The sequence below is a fragment of the Ornithodoros turicata genome, chromosome 1 (assembly GCF_037126465.1).
Source record: "Ornithodoros turicata isolate Travis chromosome 1, ASM3712646v1, whole genome shotgun sequence".
NCBI lineage: Eukaryota > Metazoa > Arthropoda > Arachnida > Ixodida > Argasidae > Ornithodoros > Ornithodoros turicata.
In genome coordinates, this window is record NC_088201.1 from 170,890,086 (window position 1) to 170,903,857 (window position 13,772).

At 45.4% G+C, this 13,772-nt stretch overlaps 1 protein-coding gene across 7 annotated transcripts in view; it reads right to left on the minus strand.

The window, feature by feature from the left end:
* The window catches only part of LOC135378792 (uncharacterized), a 160,069-nt gene that overhangs the window by 49,516 nt on the left and 96,781 nt on the right, over positions 1 to 13,772 (minus strand). For all 7 annotated transcript variants that reach the window (XM_064611885.1, XM_064611883.1, XM_064611882.1 and 4 more), the window contains one exon: positions 12,486 to 12,557. In XM_064611885.1, coding sequence (XP_064467955.1) covers positions 12,486 to 12,557 — 72 coding nt within the window. The remainder of the gene's footprint in view (positions 1 to 12,485; positions 12,558 to 13,772) is intronic.

Sequence of the window (13,772 nt, forward strand, 5' to 3'; positions counted from 1 at the left end):
TTTAGGACGGTAAGAAAGATTGCCTCGAAGCTATCTTTTTTTTTCTTTTTTTGTTGTTGTTCACATACATTTTCATTGCAGAAGGCCATTCGATATTTATACTGAGATATCAGTGGAGGAGGCTTCGGGGGTGTTATCGTGGAAATGGAGCTCACACTGAGGTTACAAACACAGATGAACAACAACAACAACTTTATTTTTGACTTTGGAGAGTGGGGAGTTTCATCGCCACAGGCGACACTCTTCTCCATTGCTTTTGGGAATGTGGGGAATAAAATAACGAGCCCCTTCACAATAACGACCGAAGTGCGATGATGTCCAGAAATATCAGAAGGAAGAGCTTTGAGCGCAGAGCGTTACGGGACTGGATTGGGCAAGGGACCAAGCAATTCGAGAGGGAGAAGGGGCGAGTGTCCAGCTGACGAGCAGACCCGGAGAGTGCGGTTCGGGAAGGTTGGTAGTGGAGGCAATGAAGAAGAATATGCTCCAGATCCTCAAGAACACCACAGTGGCAGCAGGTGGCAGAGCCAACTTGTGTCAACCGGTAGCGCCACTGAGCTGTAAAAGCCACATCGAGGCGCGTTCGGTGGGCGATAAGCAGCAACGACGATAACCGTTGTCAAGTGTAGCAGCGCTTAGGCTTTTTCAGAGTCTTTTGAAAGAAGCAATCTAACCTTCACGGACCTCCCGCCGTAATCTGGACGGGCGGTCCAACGTCTGTGTAGTGGATGACGCATAGACAAAGAGCACGCGCCATGCGCATCAGCTGTGCCCCAGCTGATAGAACAGCTGACCGTGCAGTCGTGGCCTAGCCATGAAAGAATAAACATGTTCATACCCGAACTGTGGCACACCCTTACAATTTGGCGACGAGCGAGCAACAATCTTCTGTCGACGACCTTAGAGCATGGCTACCGATGGAGTTACAGGAGACCAGGTGGAGGGCCGTTTCACTGGTGCTGCTGCTCTTTGTTTTGAGAGGCCGGGAGTCTTCGATTCCGAGAAGACTGAGTGGAAATTTTACTGCATCCGATTCGGAGCAGCCCTGCAAGTAGCTCGCGTCACATCGGAAAACGACAAACGGAGTCTTTTGATTTCTTCTCTTGATGCTGTGGTTTTCAAGCGCCTGTATCAGCTTCTTCAACCGAGGAACATTACGGACGTCCCATTTGAGGAGTTGGTGACAGCGCTGAATGAGCATTTTGCTCCCAAGAAATTCAAGGAGTTTGAAAGGGCAAAGCTTTTTTCGTGTCGACAGGAAGAGAATGAACCCGTAAAGGATTTCCTCAATCGCCTTCGTGCAATTGTAGCAGCTTGTGAATACGAGACTGAGACTGACATCCGTTCGTATTCCCTGTTCACAGCTTTCATAGTCGGTCTTCGAGATCAGCGCATTCGGGCGAAGCTGGTACTGGAGAACAACCTTACCGTTGACATAGCACTACGACTTGCCGAAAGCAGCCTAGCACCAGAAGCTGAATCTCGTGACCTGGACACCTCATTCGCTGGAAACGTTGGGAAGGGTTTTCTACCACCAAAACAGAACCCAGATAAGTGCTTTCGTTGTGGGAACCACAACCGTGACGCTGGTAACTGTCGCTTCCGCAATGACTCGTGTCACGAATGTGGCAAGCGAGGGCACATCGCCAGTATGTGCCAGCAAAAGGGCGTACATCGCAGAAGCCAAGGAACAAATCTGCTTCAGCAAGAAAAGTTGAATTTGTCACGATCTCCAATGTCTTCTCCGTGGACGAGAATGACGGAAGATTCATCACATGCCGGATATCGGGCTACAAGGTTTGTCTTCAGGTCGATACCGGGTCGAAAGCAACGTTGTTGGCATGTACAAGGCGACTTGGGAAATGCTAGGTATGCCAGAACTTCTGCCAGTGCAGCACCGCCTGCAGTGCTTCAATCAAAAACCGATCAACGTCCTTGGAAGAGGCAAACTGGATGTCTGCTGGAAGGAACACAGTTTTTCACTCTTAGGTACACTCTTACTGTCTGCATCACACTTAACACAAGTCAACAGGTCCCCGTCAGCCCTGCCAAACGACAACGGGTAGGGAGCCCTTCCTCTGGTGATCCCGACAGTCCACAGACCGTGAATGTTTCGGAAATACACCATGGACACTTCGGTACCGCCAGCTCCTCAGCAGACAGAGGAGATGAACGATGGCAACCTTGCCACTTCGTTTCATGACCCGTTCACAACTGTCACCTACAGGAAAAACCGAACCGGCGGTATTCCCATACTGTTTCGACCAGCAACTAGTGGCCACTCCTTCTGGAAGATTAATCCTAATGCGGCCGCTAGTGAGATACGCCTGCTAGCCCAACAACAGGTTAGGCACCGCCGTTTCCACCGAGATGTTTCTCTCCTCGTCTCCGTAAGGTCCGAAGCAGCTGCCCGCAACCTTTTGTCAGCTAAGTGCTTAGCTGGGATTCCGGTGATACCATCAATACCCCAATCGTACGCACTAAATGCATGAACACAGATGAATGGACTAAAATGGTCATCGTTTCTCAGCAACTTGCTATTTTGAAACCCCGTGGGCTGCTGTATAGTTGAATATATCGATAATTTACGCCCTGGAATCCAAGGACGTGAGCATCTGCACTCAATGTGCAATGCGTAGCATATATGACCACAGACTGATATTCCAACACCTATATTCCTTTTTGCCGGTGAATGTTGTTGTATGCAAGTGAACTTTGTTTTGTTGCTAATGCCCTGTTCACATGTACATTCCATGCCACCCATGGACACATAAAAGCAGGGCCAGCCTTACCATCTTTTTTTTAAATTATTTGTTAGCACAACAAAGCAAACCAAGCGAAAACCTCAGGCAGCGCAGGCGGTGGGAGGATTCGAACCCACAACCCCCCAGTCTTGAGCGCGACCTTGGCTACCACCAACAAGCGGCCATGCAGCTGGTCGACCCTTAGCATCTCTAGGGCCTGATTTCACACCATGGTGCGGTGCCTCCGCAGTCACTACCAAAGCAGTGTCGTAAGTCATAAAAAAAGATGCAACTGCAATGGGTGTAACGTAAACTTGAAGAATTGGACTAGAAGTGAATCGCCTTTGGTGTCGCCTGTCTCATGGCCCCTTACTTAACGAGTTAGAGCATCACAAACGCATACAACTGCAACAACGTAAGAAAGGTAAGGTTATATGTATTTCGGAAACAAGGAATCGCAAGCCGTTTCTAGCTGACTTTCCCTGGCAATATACATAGAAATACATTGAAAATTTCTCCCACTCCGGGACGCAATTAAAAAGAGAAGTCTTTCGAGCCACAATTCGCAGAATACTTTTTGTATGTATTTGGTATATATTTATTGCTTTATTGTTATGTGTAGCTTTGTTCTGTGTTTTCCTGTCCGTTGTCGTTGAAGGTGGTGAAGAGCATGTTTGTTTGGACTAAACATGACAATGCTAGACAACGAAGACTGACACGGCAGCATTCTACAGGCATCCTTCCGAAGCTCAGCAGCCACGAGCAGGAGGTGAGCTCCATTGAAAATGTGCTGCCATTATCAAGCATAGCCATGCGCTCATACGCAATATTTCACGTAACTAATATTTGTCGAAGTCAATCAAAGCATGTGAACAAGCAGCAGGTTTCAGGAAAGTAATTATGTTTCTCAACTGCCTGTTCGTATAACGACGAATCACGGACCAAACCTATAGGCAATAGCTATAGCATATACCTTGTGTTTATTGATTGGATGTACCTGGCTCTCCGTACATATCAGTGCATTTATCCTTTTTACAGATGTGGGCAAAACAGGAAGCTGAGCTTCAATCACACGCCATAATCATGCATATACAGCAGCCTGCCAATAGAATGATGGTTGGCAACCATGCTGTTAAGCAAGGGAGAGACATTTCCCCAGCATCAAGAAGGAGACAATAGTTACGTTTAAATGCATTCTATATTTAACTATTACGTATATACAGGGTGTTTGCTTTTATTCGTTACAGAATTTTTATAAAAACCAGCAGAGCAAAACAGATATAGCAGTTGAGTTCTACGGCCAGGCTGACATCCTCTCCGAGAAAGTATGCAACTACATTACCGATTATGTGATTTTATGTAAAAAGCAGATCAGAATGAGAGACCATCATACTTGAAAGCCATTCCACGTTTTAAAAATCCTGAAACATGCACGTACGTGAGGATATCCACCCGCAAATTTTGATATGCAAATGAGCCGAAACTGAAAAAAGCGCGCCTGAGAAGCACATCACCTTCGTTGGAGAAGGGGAGAGGGCGGCTGCGGACATTTCGTAGGCGCGTGGTGGGCTCTTGTAGTTCTTGTGCTTTTGGTTTCGTTTTCGTTCTGTCCCATGCCAGCAGACGTCGTTTTGTTTTTGGGATATCGTAGTCTTCAGATTTACTGTTGAATCCTAGCAAGGCTTTCACTGCCCTAGGTTGTGGTTCCCTTATGCATTTCAAGGTTGCGCAGGTTAGGAGGATGTGGCGTATGTCTTCCTCTTGGCCCCCATCACAGAGTTCGCAGTGTGCGTTTTCCTGTCCGAATATTTGATGTAATCGCTTCTTAGTTAAGAGGGATCCAGTGCGTGCCTGGAACAGAAGCACGCTTCTTCTGTCTTCACCGTAGAATTCTTCAGGTGCTGGGGCGTTTTTGTTTTCAGCATATGTCGTTAAACTTTGTTTTTTTTTTGTTGTTGTTGTTAAGAATGTGTGCCATTTTTCCTTTTCAATTATGTCCATTTCTTTCTTTATAATGCGGTTCCAGTGTTGCTCTGACCTAGCAGTGTTTCGCTTCGTGTTGCGGCTATAGATTTTGTCGAATTGGGTGATTCGTTTGATCCAGTTTGTGCGCGTCCCCAGATAACGCACGTACCTAAAGACGCGACTCATATAGGATTGGTGCGGTCCGTGAATCAGTCTGCCGAGATATCATGTCTTGGACCTGGCTTCGCGATAGGCGAACGGTGACCAGCCGAGTTCGCCCTCAATAGCCGGGTTCGGTGTAGCGAAAGATCCTCCCAGGAGCCACCTTCCTATTTCGCGCTGCTAACGATTTGGTTGTTCTGTTGTTTGTCTGCTCAAACAGATTGCCTCATTGACGTAAGTTGCTGCTGGGATAGCTGTGGTTTTCCAGTGCAATCTGCCGACGCTCTAAGGCTGATAGGAGTGGCGTGCTATGTGTCAGGAATGTCCTTTTTTCTTGTTGGTTTTTCTAGCAAGGTTTCTTCGTGTGTTCGCAGGTAATCCTTCGTGTTTTCGATTGGCACACCTAGATAGGTGTACCTGTAGGTGGAACGTGGGCATCGCGCTCTGATCTCTAACTTTATTACGCTGCTCTTCTCAAGGCTCAACTTCATTCAGTCTTCCCTTGCCTTGCTGGTGCATATGTCGAAAAGGTCCTGGAGGTGGGTTGGATCGGCGAAGGCAAACAAGCTCAGCGTTGTATCTTCAGCTGTGGCATCGGCACCGTTCGTACTTAGATGGATTCCTTTCTTCGAGTTTTCTAAGTCCTTTAGGAGGTCGTTAATAAAGATGTTAAAGATGGTCGGGGAGAGGGGGCAGCCTTGTCGTAGTCCGATTTCTTGTTTGATTTTATTGGAGGTAAAGGGCCCGATTAAGTATTCACTGTATAGTTCGCTATAGATTTCCTGAATTAGAGTTGTGAGCGCTTCAGATACCTTTACCGTTCGCATTCTTGGTTGGACCATGTCGTGCGGTACCGCGTTTTACGCCTTCTCCAAGTCTAATAGGGCTAGGTAGAGGTCCTTTCGCTGTATTTGGTGTAGTTCGATTGGTTGGGTTGCGACGAAGATGTTGTCGCTTGCCCCGTCTAGATGGGCCAAAGCCGCTTTGCGCTTGGCTAAGCTGTTCGTCGCATTGATTTTGTAACTGTGGTTTAGTATCGATGCCAATAGCTTAGCTATACGTTGCTTTGTAGAGCAATGGGTCTGTAAGAGTTCAGGTCCTCCTTAGGTTTGTTTTTGCCTTTGTGTAGTAGTCGCACCGCGGCTTCCTTCCATGCTTGGGGTATACAGCCCGTGGAAGCAATTCTCTTGAAACAATGTCGTAGTGCATCTAGTGTTTTGGGTTGGAATGCTTTCAAAAATTCGTTTGGTATTTGGTCGGGTTCTGCTGCTTTCCACGATTTGAGTCGTTTCACGCAGTCTTCTAATTCTTTCGTGCCGATTTCCGGCATGGAGCACTTTTCTTCGGATGCCGGTGTTGTTGGCGGTTCACTTGTTGTCTTCCTTCTGTGTAGTAGGTGCTGTTGCTGGTCTATGAAGTATTGCGTGATGTATCTCCCAAGTTTTGGCTGGGGACGATATGATGTTATGTTCATCGTCGTGTATTGTTACAGCTTGTTCGGTCTCCTCCTGCGCGTCTAGGTTGGCGAGGTATCTCCAACGAGTCCCTCCCGCCTTCCGGCCGCCTTGCCTTATTTTTGAAGTGACCTGTTCGTGGAATTTTTTAATCTTTTCCGCCACCATGGCTTTTCCTATTAATTTATGGGTGGTGTACGCTTGCTCGGCTTCAATGTAATTTTCATTTCTCTTTCTTGCCGTCCCGTAGGTTCTGTTGACCTTCTGTCTCAGTTGGATAGCTGCTTTGATTTCATCATCAAACCACGGCTGCGTCCTCTTTTCCCTGTTCGCTCTTCTTTGAGAAGTTTTCCCCACATCTTACGTAGCTGCACTTTCAAACAGTTTGATAAAGTTCTCGTAGTCTCCGTCAGGAGCATCAGGTAGCCTGAATTCCATTTCGTCGGCGAATTTCTTTAGTGCGTCCTCATCCTGGGTCTTCCATCTTGGTTACTTCGTAGTTGTGAGGTGCCTGTGTTTGTGCGTTTGGGAGTTAATCTGTTGTGGTGTCACACTCATTTGCAGCCGGAGCTGGCTGTGGTCGGTGCTACAGTTGAACTTGCCATCTTCATCAATTACTAGTTGTACCTTGGTTGATGGCGGCTGGCAAGCTGGATTGACCAGTATATAATGAATCGTTGATGATTGCGGGCCACGAGACCACGTCTTTTTATCATAGCATCCTGGTTGTAGGTTCAGTATAGTAAGGTGATTTATTTGCGCAAGAGCTTTTAGGCGGTGTGCTGAATCGTGTCCATCCAGTTCGAAACAATGGCAGTTAAAGACACCCATTAAGGTGATTCGTCTTCCTGGATGTCTGAGTTCATTCTCTGTTATATCTCGGTGTGTGCAGTCATATATATCTGCATTCCATGAGTCGGTGCCGTTGCCAGTTGCCATATACGTCACTCCAAGGTTATTCCATATTTTGTTACAAAATCCGCCCACATGTGTTCTTTGCACATTTTGGTCACTTTAATATCCACCAGTGATCGTCTATACCAGTGGTTCGCAAAGTGTGGTCCTCGGACTCCCGGGGGTCCCCGAGAATGTTCGCGGGGGTCCGCGACGATAGAATACAGTTCGAAGACCATTTTGGCGGGTGCTGGTCACGTCATCTCTGAGGGGGTCGCTCGAATCTGCTCCCCGCCGCCTACGAACCGGACTTACGACTGCGTCTTTCTTCAATTAAACCCGATGTTTGCGCATTGTCAGTATGTAAGTAGTATGCCAAGATTGTACGCAGACACTTGTAGCCTTCAGTATGCAGCATCACCCTTCGCACTGAACGCAACGTTGAACTGTAATTTCGTGTTAGGTTTTTCATGTGTGACACTGTGATACTAAACAAGGCAGAAATATACTACCTTCTCATTTCCTTCTCATCCCCATATCCTCGTCATCATGTATCTCTCTCATGTATTTTTGTTTGTGTATTTTTCCTTTTCTTTCTTCACATCCCTTAATGGGGGTCCTCGAATTGATTCTCAGTGGTCTCAGACAAATCGAAAAACAGGGGAGAAGAGAGGGGCTGGCGTCGGCCTCCTGTATGGACTCTATACAGGAGGCCGACGCCACCCGCTCTCTTCTCCCCTGTTTTTCGATTTGTGCCGACCCATCGCCATTCGTCACTAAGTAGTGGGATCTCATCGTTGCGTAGGTGGGATTCTGTTATCGCATAGACAAGTATATTCTGTTGTATGCCATCGTATTGCAATTCTTCCCACTTTAGCTTGTTTCCACCCTGGATCTTCCTGTGGATTCGTGAGTGCATCAACGAAGATGGCCATAGTTTGGGGGATGGCTGTGGGAGAGACAGCTGATATCTTTTCTCTTCTGTGCCTGTGTGCGCCCTATAATACAAACCCTAATATAAACGTTATACTACTGTGCGCAAGTGACGTATGCTGGAGGTTAGGGGGTCCGTCATGACAGAGTGAGAAATAATGCGACGGACCTGACGGAAAGCACGTTAGCTCGGTTCCCGAGTGTTTGTGCGCTGAACTGAACTTCTATGTTTTAAAAACAGCTTCAATATATTGCAGTTGTAGCGAGGTAGTTTCAAGATGGTAAAACAATACACAGTCCTGCTTGATGAAACGTCGTCAAGAAATATAATAACGAAAGAATGAAGCACGAAGTCAGAGTAACTATTTAATACGTGAGCTTTCGGGCAGAGTCTGCCCTTGTTCAGACAACAGAAGCAGTCAAAACATTGCTTATATAAGGAGTGGGATCGGTGAGAGAAAGAATCAAAGAACAAGACAGAAGCAACGCAAGGATGAAATCACAAAGAACAAAACAGAAGGCTATACATTTGATAGATATCCGACGCCAAGACCGTTGGAAGAAACGTCCACCACTCTTTGCGTTTGAATTTCTGCCGGCCGCGCTTGTCCGTTGAAAAGAAGAAAATGGTTAAATATAAGTTGCTTACAGCTGATGTGAATTCCGCGAAAAAATTACTTGTGCATTCAAAAGTTGGACAGTGACATGTTGTAAAAACAATGTTCTTTGTGATTTCATCCTTGCGTTGCTTCTCTCTTGTTCTTTGATTCTTTCTCTCACCGATCCCACTCCTTATATAAGCAATGTTTTGACTGCTTCTCTTGTCTGAAGAAGGGCAGACTCTGCCCGAAAGCTCACGTATTAAATAGTTACTCTGATTTCGTGCTTCATTCTTTCATTATTTTTCTTGACGAGCTAGTTTCCTTGGTTTTGTCGCATATCACGATCACTTCATCTGCTATTTCTTTTCGCCAAGTGGCGTAGCCCCCGCTTTGACTATTGCGCCTCCCTAAGGTTTATGTGTCAGTTTTGGAAACACTGATATTTTTACATGCGACACATTGTAGTGTACTGCAGCCAGCTTCACTATTTGACTGATAATTTGCACGGTTACTTCTTTAATATTATTTGAATAACTTTCATTTCATACTGTACCATTAAATGGGATAGGAATCCATTATGGTTTAGAATTATTTTTCCTTTGCAATGTTCCCACACTAATCTTGGTGACAAGTTGTCTCTCATTAAATTCCTTTCGAGTTGTATTTCACACTGCTAACAGCATATTGTGAGAATGAGAAAATGTATGCTTCACATGTTCTCAGCATTCTCTACAGCAACTGCTCTTGGGCTTAAAATTCAAGAACTACACACGAAAAAAAAATGTAGAACAGACGACACAGCAAAAAGGACACGATAAAATGATTGGGACTGTGTTATGCTATTTTTTGTGTGTGTGTGTCTCTCTGGTTCTGGATTTTTGTGAACATGTGCCATGCTGCCGGCACCCTTGCCCTCTTGTCACAAAAACAGCCTCAGACATAAAAATGCAGACAAAAAAGTAGAGAACTCCAAGTTAACATAACAAGAGAGAACAAAGATGGGGACACAGGAAGTTTTAGAATCTTGGCACGTACGCGGTGACCCCTCGGTTTGTAACAAAAACCGTGACCACTCCACTTTGGTGTTCTCGCGACCTCTTACACACTCGAGAGCCCTGTTCGCCTGTGAGTCAAAATGAAGGTTGAGATGTCTAAATTTAGTTCGATTGCGTACACAAACAACATTGAAATGAGGAATTGTTTGACGTATTAAGTCACCATGAAGATAACGTCTGTGGTTCTTACTCATTCGGTTTCAGAAAGTGAGTTGGTCCATGAAAAGTCGAATTTATGCAGTGCCACGCCCTCCCGCGTTTCTCCCGCTCTTGCAATGCATGATCCATACAGCATCCCATCACGGAGCTGAATCGGACCTCCTGCGGATATACGGCTACGGATATCATTCCATAAATGTCATAGGGAAGTCCCACGACGGATCATTACCGGATATGAACATTGCTATCTATTTCGGACGTCCGTAGGAGATGGTGGTGTGTCTGGGTTACGTACAGAAACTCTGAAATCCTCCGAGATAACATATATCCTATATGTAAGGTCTACCCCGATAATATATTGATACAAACATCAGCATGTGCACCACCCTGTACACTCACGCGATATTATATATATACTTACTTATACTTATATATGCTATGTTATACTGTGCTGTTTCTCTGTTGAAGAAATTGCTGATAAAACTGGTACACAGTAAGTTCGGCGCCATACAGTAATTCGTGACTACCTGTGAACAAGGTAGTCATGCACCAACGTCACGTACTGAGAATGTGACTTCGGTAAAACCGTTGCGACCTTCAAAACCTTGTATAGATCAGAAGCGCTCCACTTCAGGATGCTGCTTACAAATGGTCTTTAATTTTATGCGATTCTACAAATGCAGTTTTTGCAGGTGTAAACAAATATTTTGTGTGAGGTAGTATAGACGTGGAAGCAAATCTTGTGTGAGAACTGCCAGACAGCTACTTAATTAAAATGCATTGATTATATTTACTTAACTACATTGATACATTAAATTGGGGCTTTTGGGCTGTGCCGAGATCAGCAGAATGTGAGGCAATTCTTGTTCATAGGACCACGTCACAAGTATTATTTATCGTGCGATTTGTCTTTCACAATGCCGAAAGCAAGGCAAAACTGTGGAAGAAGTGCAGGTACTACGCTACCAGTTCTTTTTGAGAGCCGAGTGCGTAGACTAAAATTTGCGCCTGATTGGTGTAACAGCTGGCAGCGGTCCAGATATATAGCAATGCCGTTGGGAGTCAAACTGCAATCCGCTTAATCAAGCAGTCACTTCAAATTTTGGCAAATTTAATCACAACACAAGACTATTTGATATACGCGGAGGCTGTGCTTCCATCTTGTGTACGTGTTCGACTGCGCCCAAGTACATTAGGTGCAGAATTTTTGAAAAATTGGCTTAGTTTAAACAAGGACTGCCTCCTTTATGCTATCATGGATTTGCCGAAAAAGTTTGAATGAGAAAATATTGATGAATTTTGATTTCACATCTAGTGGTTTGTTATATATATATATCTCACTAAATAGCAAGTCTGCTTGACGTAGAATCCACCTGCAAACACTGCATCAATGCTCTCATCATAGGTCTTAGATAACCGCTATACCGAAGGAAAATAATCCTGCGTTTTGCATGTTTTATATCTATGTTTGTGTTTTCATTTTGAAATGCATGCAGTATGCAGGTCACTTTTTGTATTTTTGTTTCCTATAGCACGAAGAGTGGATGTCTATCATGTCTAGAACGTCATGTCTAGACTTGGGCTAATATTTGTGAACATAGGTTGTAATCATTGTCATTTTTATGTATGTACATGCGCTTTGTCTTTTCAGGAGAGACACGTGGAAGATACCCTTTTGCATCAGATACTCAACAGAAGAGGAACTTCTCCTTGTTGCTCTCAATGGAACCAAAAGTAGTATAAATAAAAAGCTTGTTCCTCATATGCCTGTTTTATGTGCTGCATGCAACATTTATGGCGCTGAAAGCACACGACACACCTCTAAAAGAATTCTAAAGAAAAGCGATAGAAACTCTCATTAGTAGCTCATTAGAGTTTTATAGAATTACGGCGGCCAATATTGCGTAAGAACTCAGTAGGGACACGACAGGATATCATAAGAATTTCTATAGGCTCTCTATATAGTATTTAATCTGTCTATAGAGGCAATACAATAGAGTTTCTTTAGAAAATAATTTCACATTTTTGTAAGGGATAGAGCTATTGCTAGTTTTTATCTCGCTCAGCTTGCTCTCACAATAATCCATCTCTCGTATACAAGATTCTAGGATTTATAATTGTTTCTATATTACTGTTAATCGATATACTAGCTGCCCCAGACACGATTCTGTTGAAGATTGGCTTCTTTTAATCCCACGTATATCTCCGGCTATTTGTGATATGGACACAACTGAATCCTGAGGTCCAAGAATGAGTTCGACATCTCCAGAACGGATCAAGAAAGTCAGCATACCATTGAAGCATTTGCACGCTAGAATTGAAAAGTTGTGTGGGCTTCGGGGCATATCAAGAAATATGACGCTGCTACGAATTGTGCAGATCACGTGAATTCCAGTTTGTTCGTGGGGCATCTCCAAACAGAATAGCGCAAACGTAGAAAGCACCAATCTCATACGTTATGTGCGCTCCCCCAATTTCAAGAAGGTTAACTGTGTCATCGTAAAAGGTGAATCTTACTTATATGTGGGAAGGATCTGGGGCACGCACTTGTCCAGTTGACTCCAATTGCATCCATCTGCCTTGGGAATCCTGCAAAACGAAAACACGGTCACGGTCTTGGCCACGTGAGCTGATTCGTGAAGGCCCCAGAGATTTTGTGCACACGTCTGGCAACCTGCAATTCCTGTAGGCGTAAAATACGATTACGTACGTTAGGGCTCTTTAGCGAAGATTGAGAGTTTCAGATAGTGGAAAGCCACAAGCAAATATTTTTGTTACTTTACAGAACGAAGAAAACACTCTGGCTTGCATAACAATTACAAAACAAAGAGAGGTGTAAACGTCCACCAGAGTGTGCGCGTTCACGGTTCCAAGAGGTGTGAACGTCTGCTTCATTCCCCGCGCTGACGATGACGCCTGTAATGCGTCGGAACTTTCACAGCTGTCTTTTGCCATTGTTATGCAAGCCAGTGCGTTTTCTTCGTTCTATAAAGTAACGTGCCCCCTGGCGTCTGGTCTGTGTGCAAATCTTTGTGAACTGCCAAAATGTTGTTGTGTTTATGATATTATGGTGAATTGTACAGCTGTGCACCTTTATTGAGTCCGCAATACGCACTAGTGTAGGATTGCAGCTCTGCACAAACCACGCACACATGCACAGCTCTACCCGTCTTCTCTGATAACCAGATTACTCGAAAGCAAAGAATGCCAGCCCTTCCGACAACAGTACTGCAGAGAGCACCAGCACACAAGAGTCACTAAATAAAGTACAGAGCATCGCATTCCTTTTCCGCGCCAGAGCCGCCGTACAGTGTCCGTGATTAGGCGGAACGTGTCACGTGGGATCTTCTTCCAAGAACATGCCGTCCATGTTGAGCCCCCTCCATCCAAAACCGGTTTCCTGGATGCGAGATGGCTCGACTGCGCGAAGGTCTCCGGTGGAGAAGAGGGAGATTGGCACCCCATTGCTAGGCGACTCAGCCGCCCCAGTCCGAAGATGGCGGGATGACCCCCCGGCGTGACTCACTGTCGCTGCTCTGCTACCGAGTTATTGGCTCTATAGCGCACAACCGAGCGGATTAAGGCGTCCCTTGGTTCGTGGTAGTCAAGGTCATGCTGCAGCCTGGGAGGTGGTGGACTCAAATCCTACCACCAAGGTTTCCCACTGGTTTTCCGAAGAGTTTCCAGACGAATTTCGGCACAGTTCCCCCCCTCCCCCGAAGTCGGCCGAGCCTGCTGTCCTCTCTTCATCTGCCCACATCTCTATTCCACTCACAACCATAGTTGCTGCGCAGTGCTTACGTG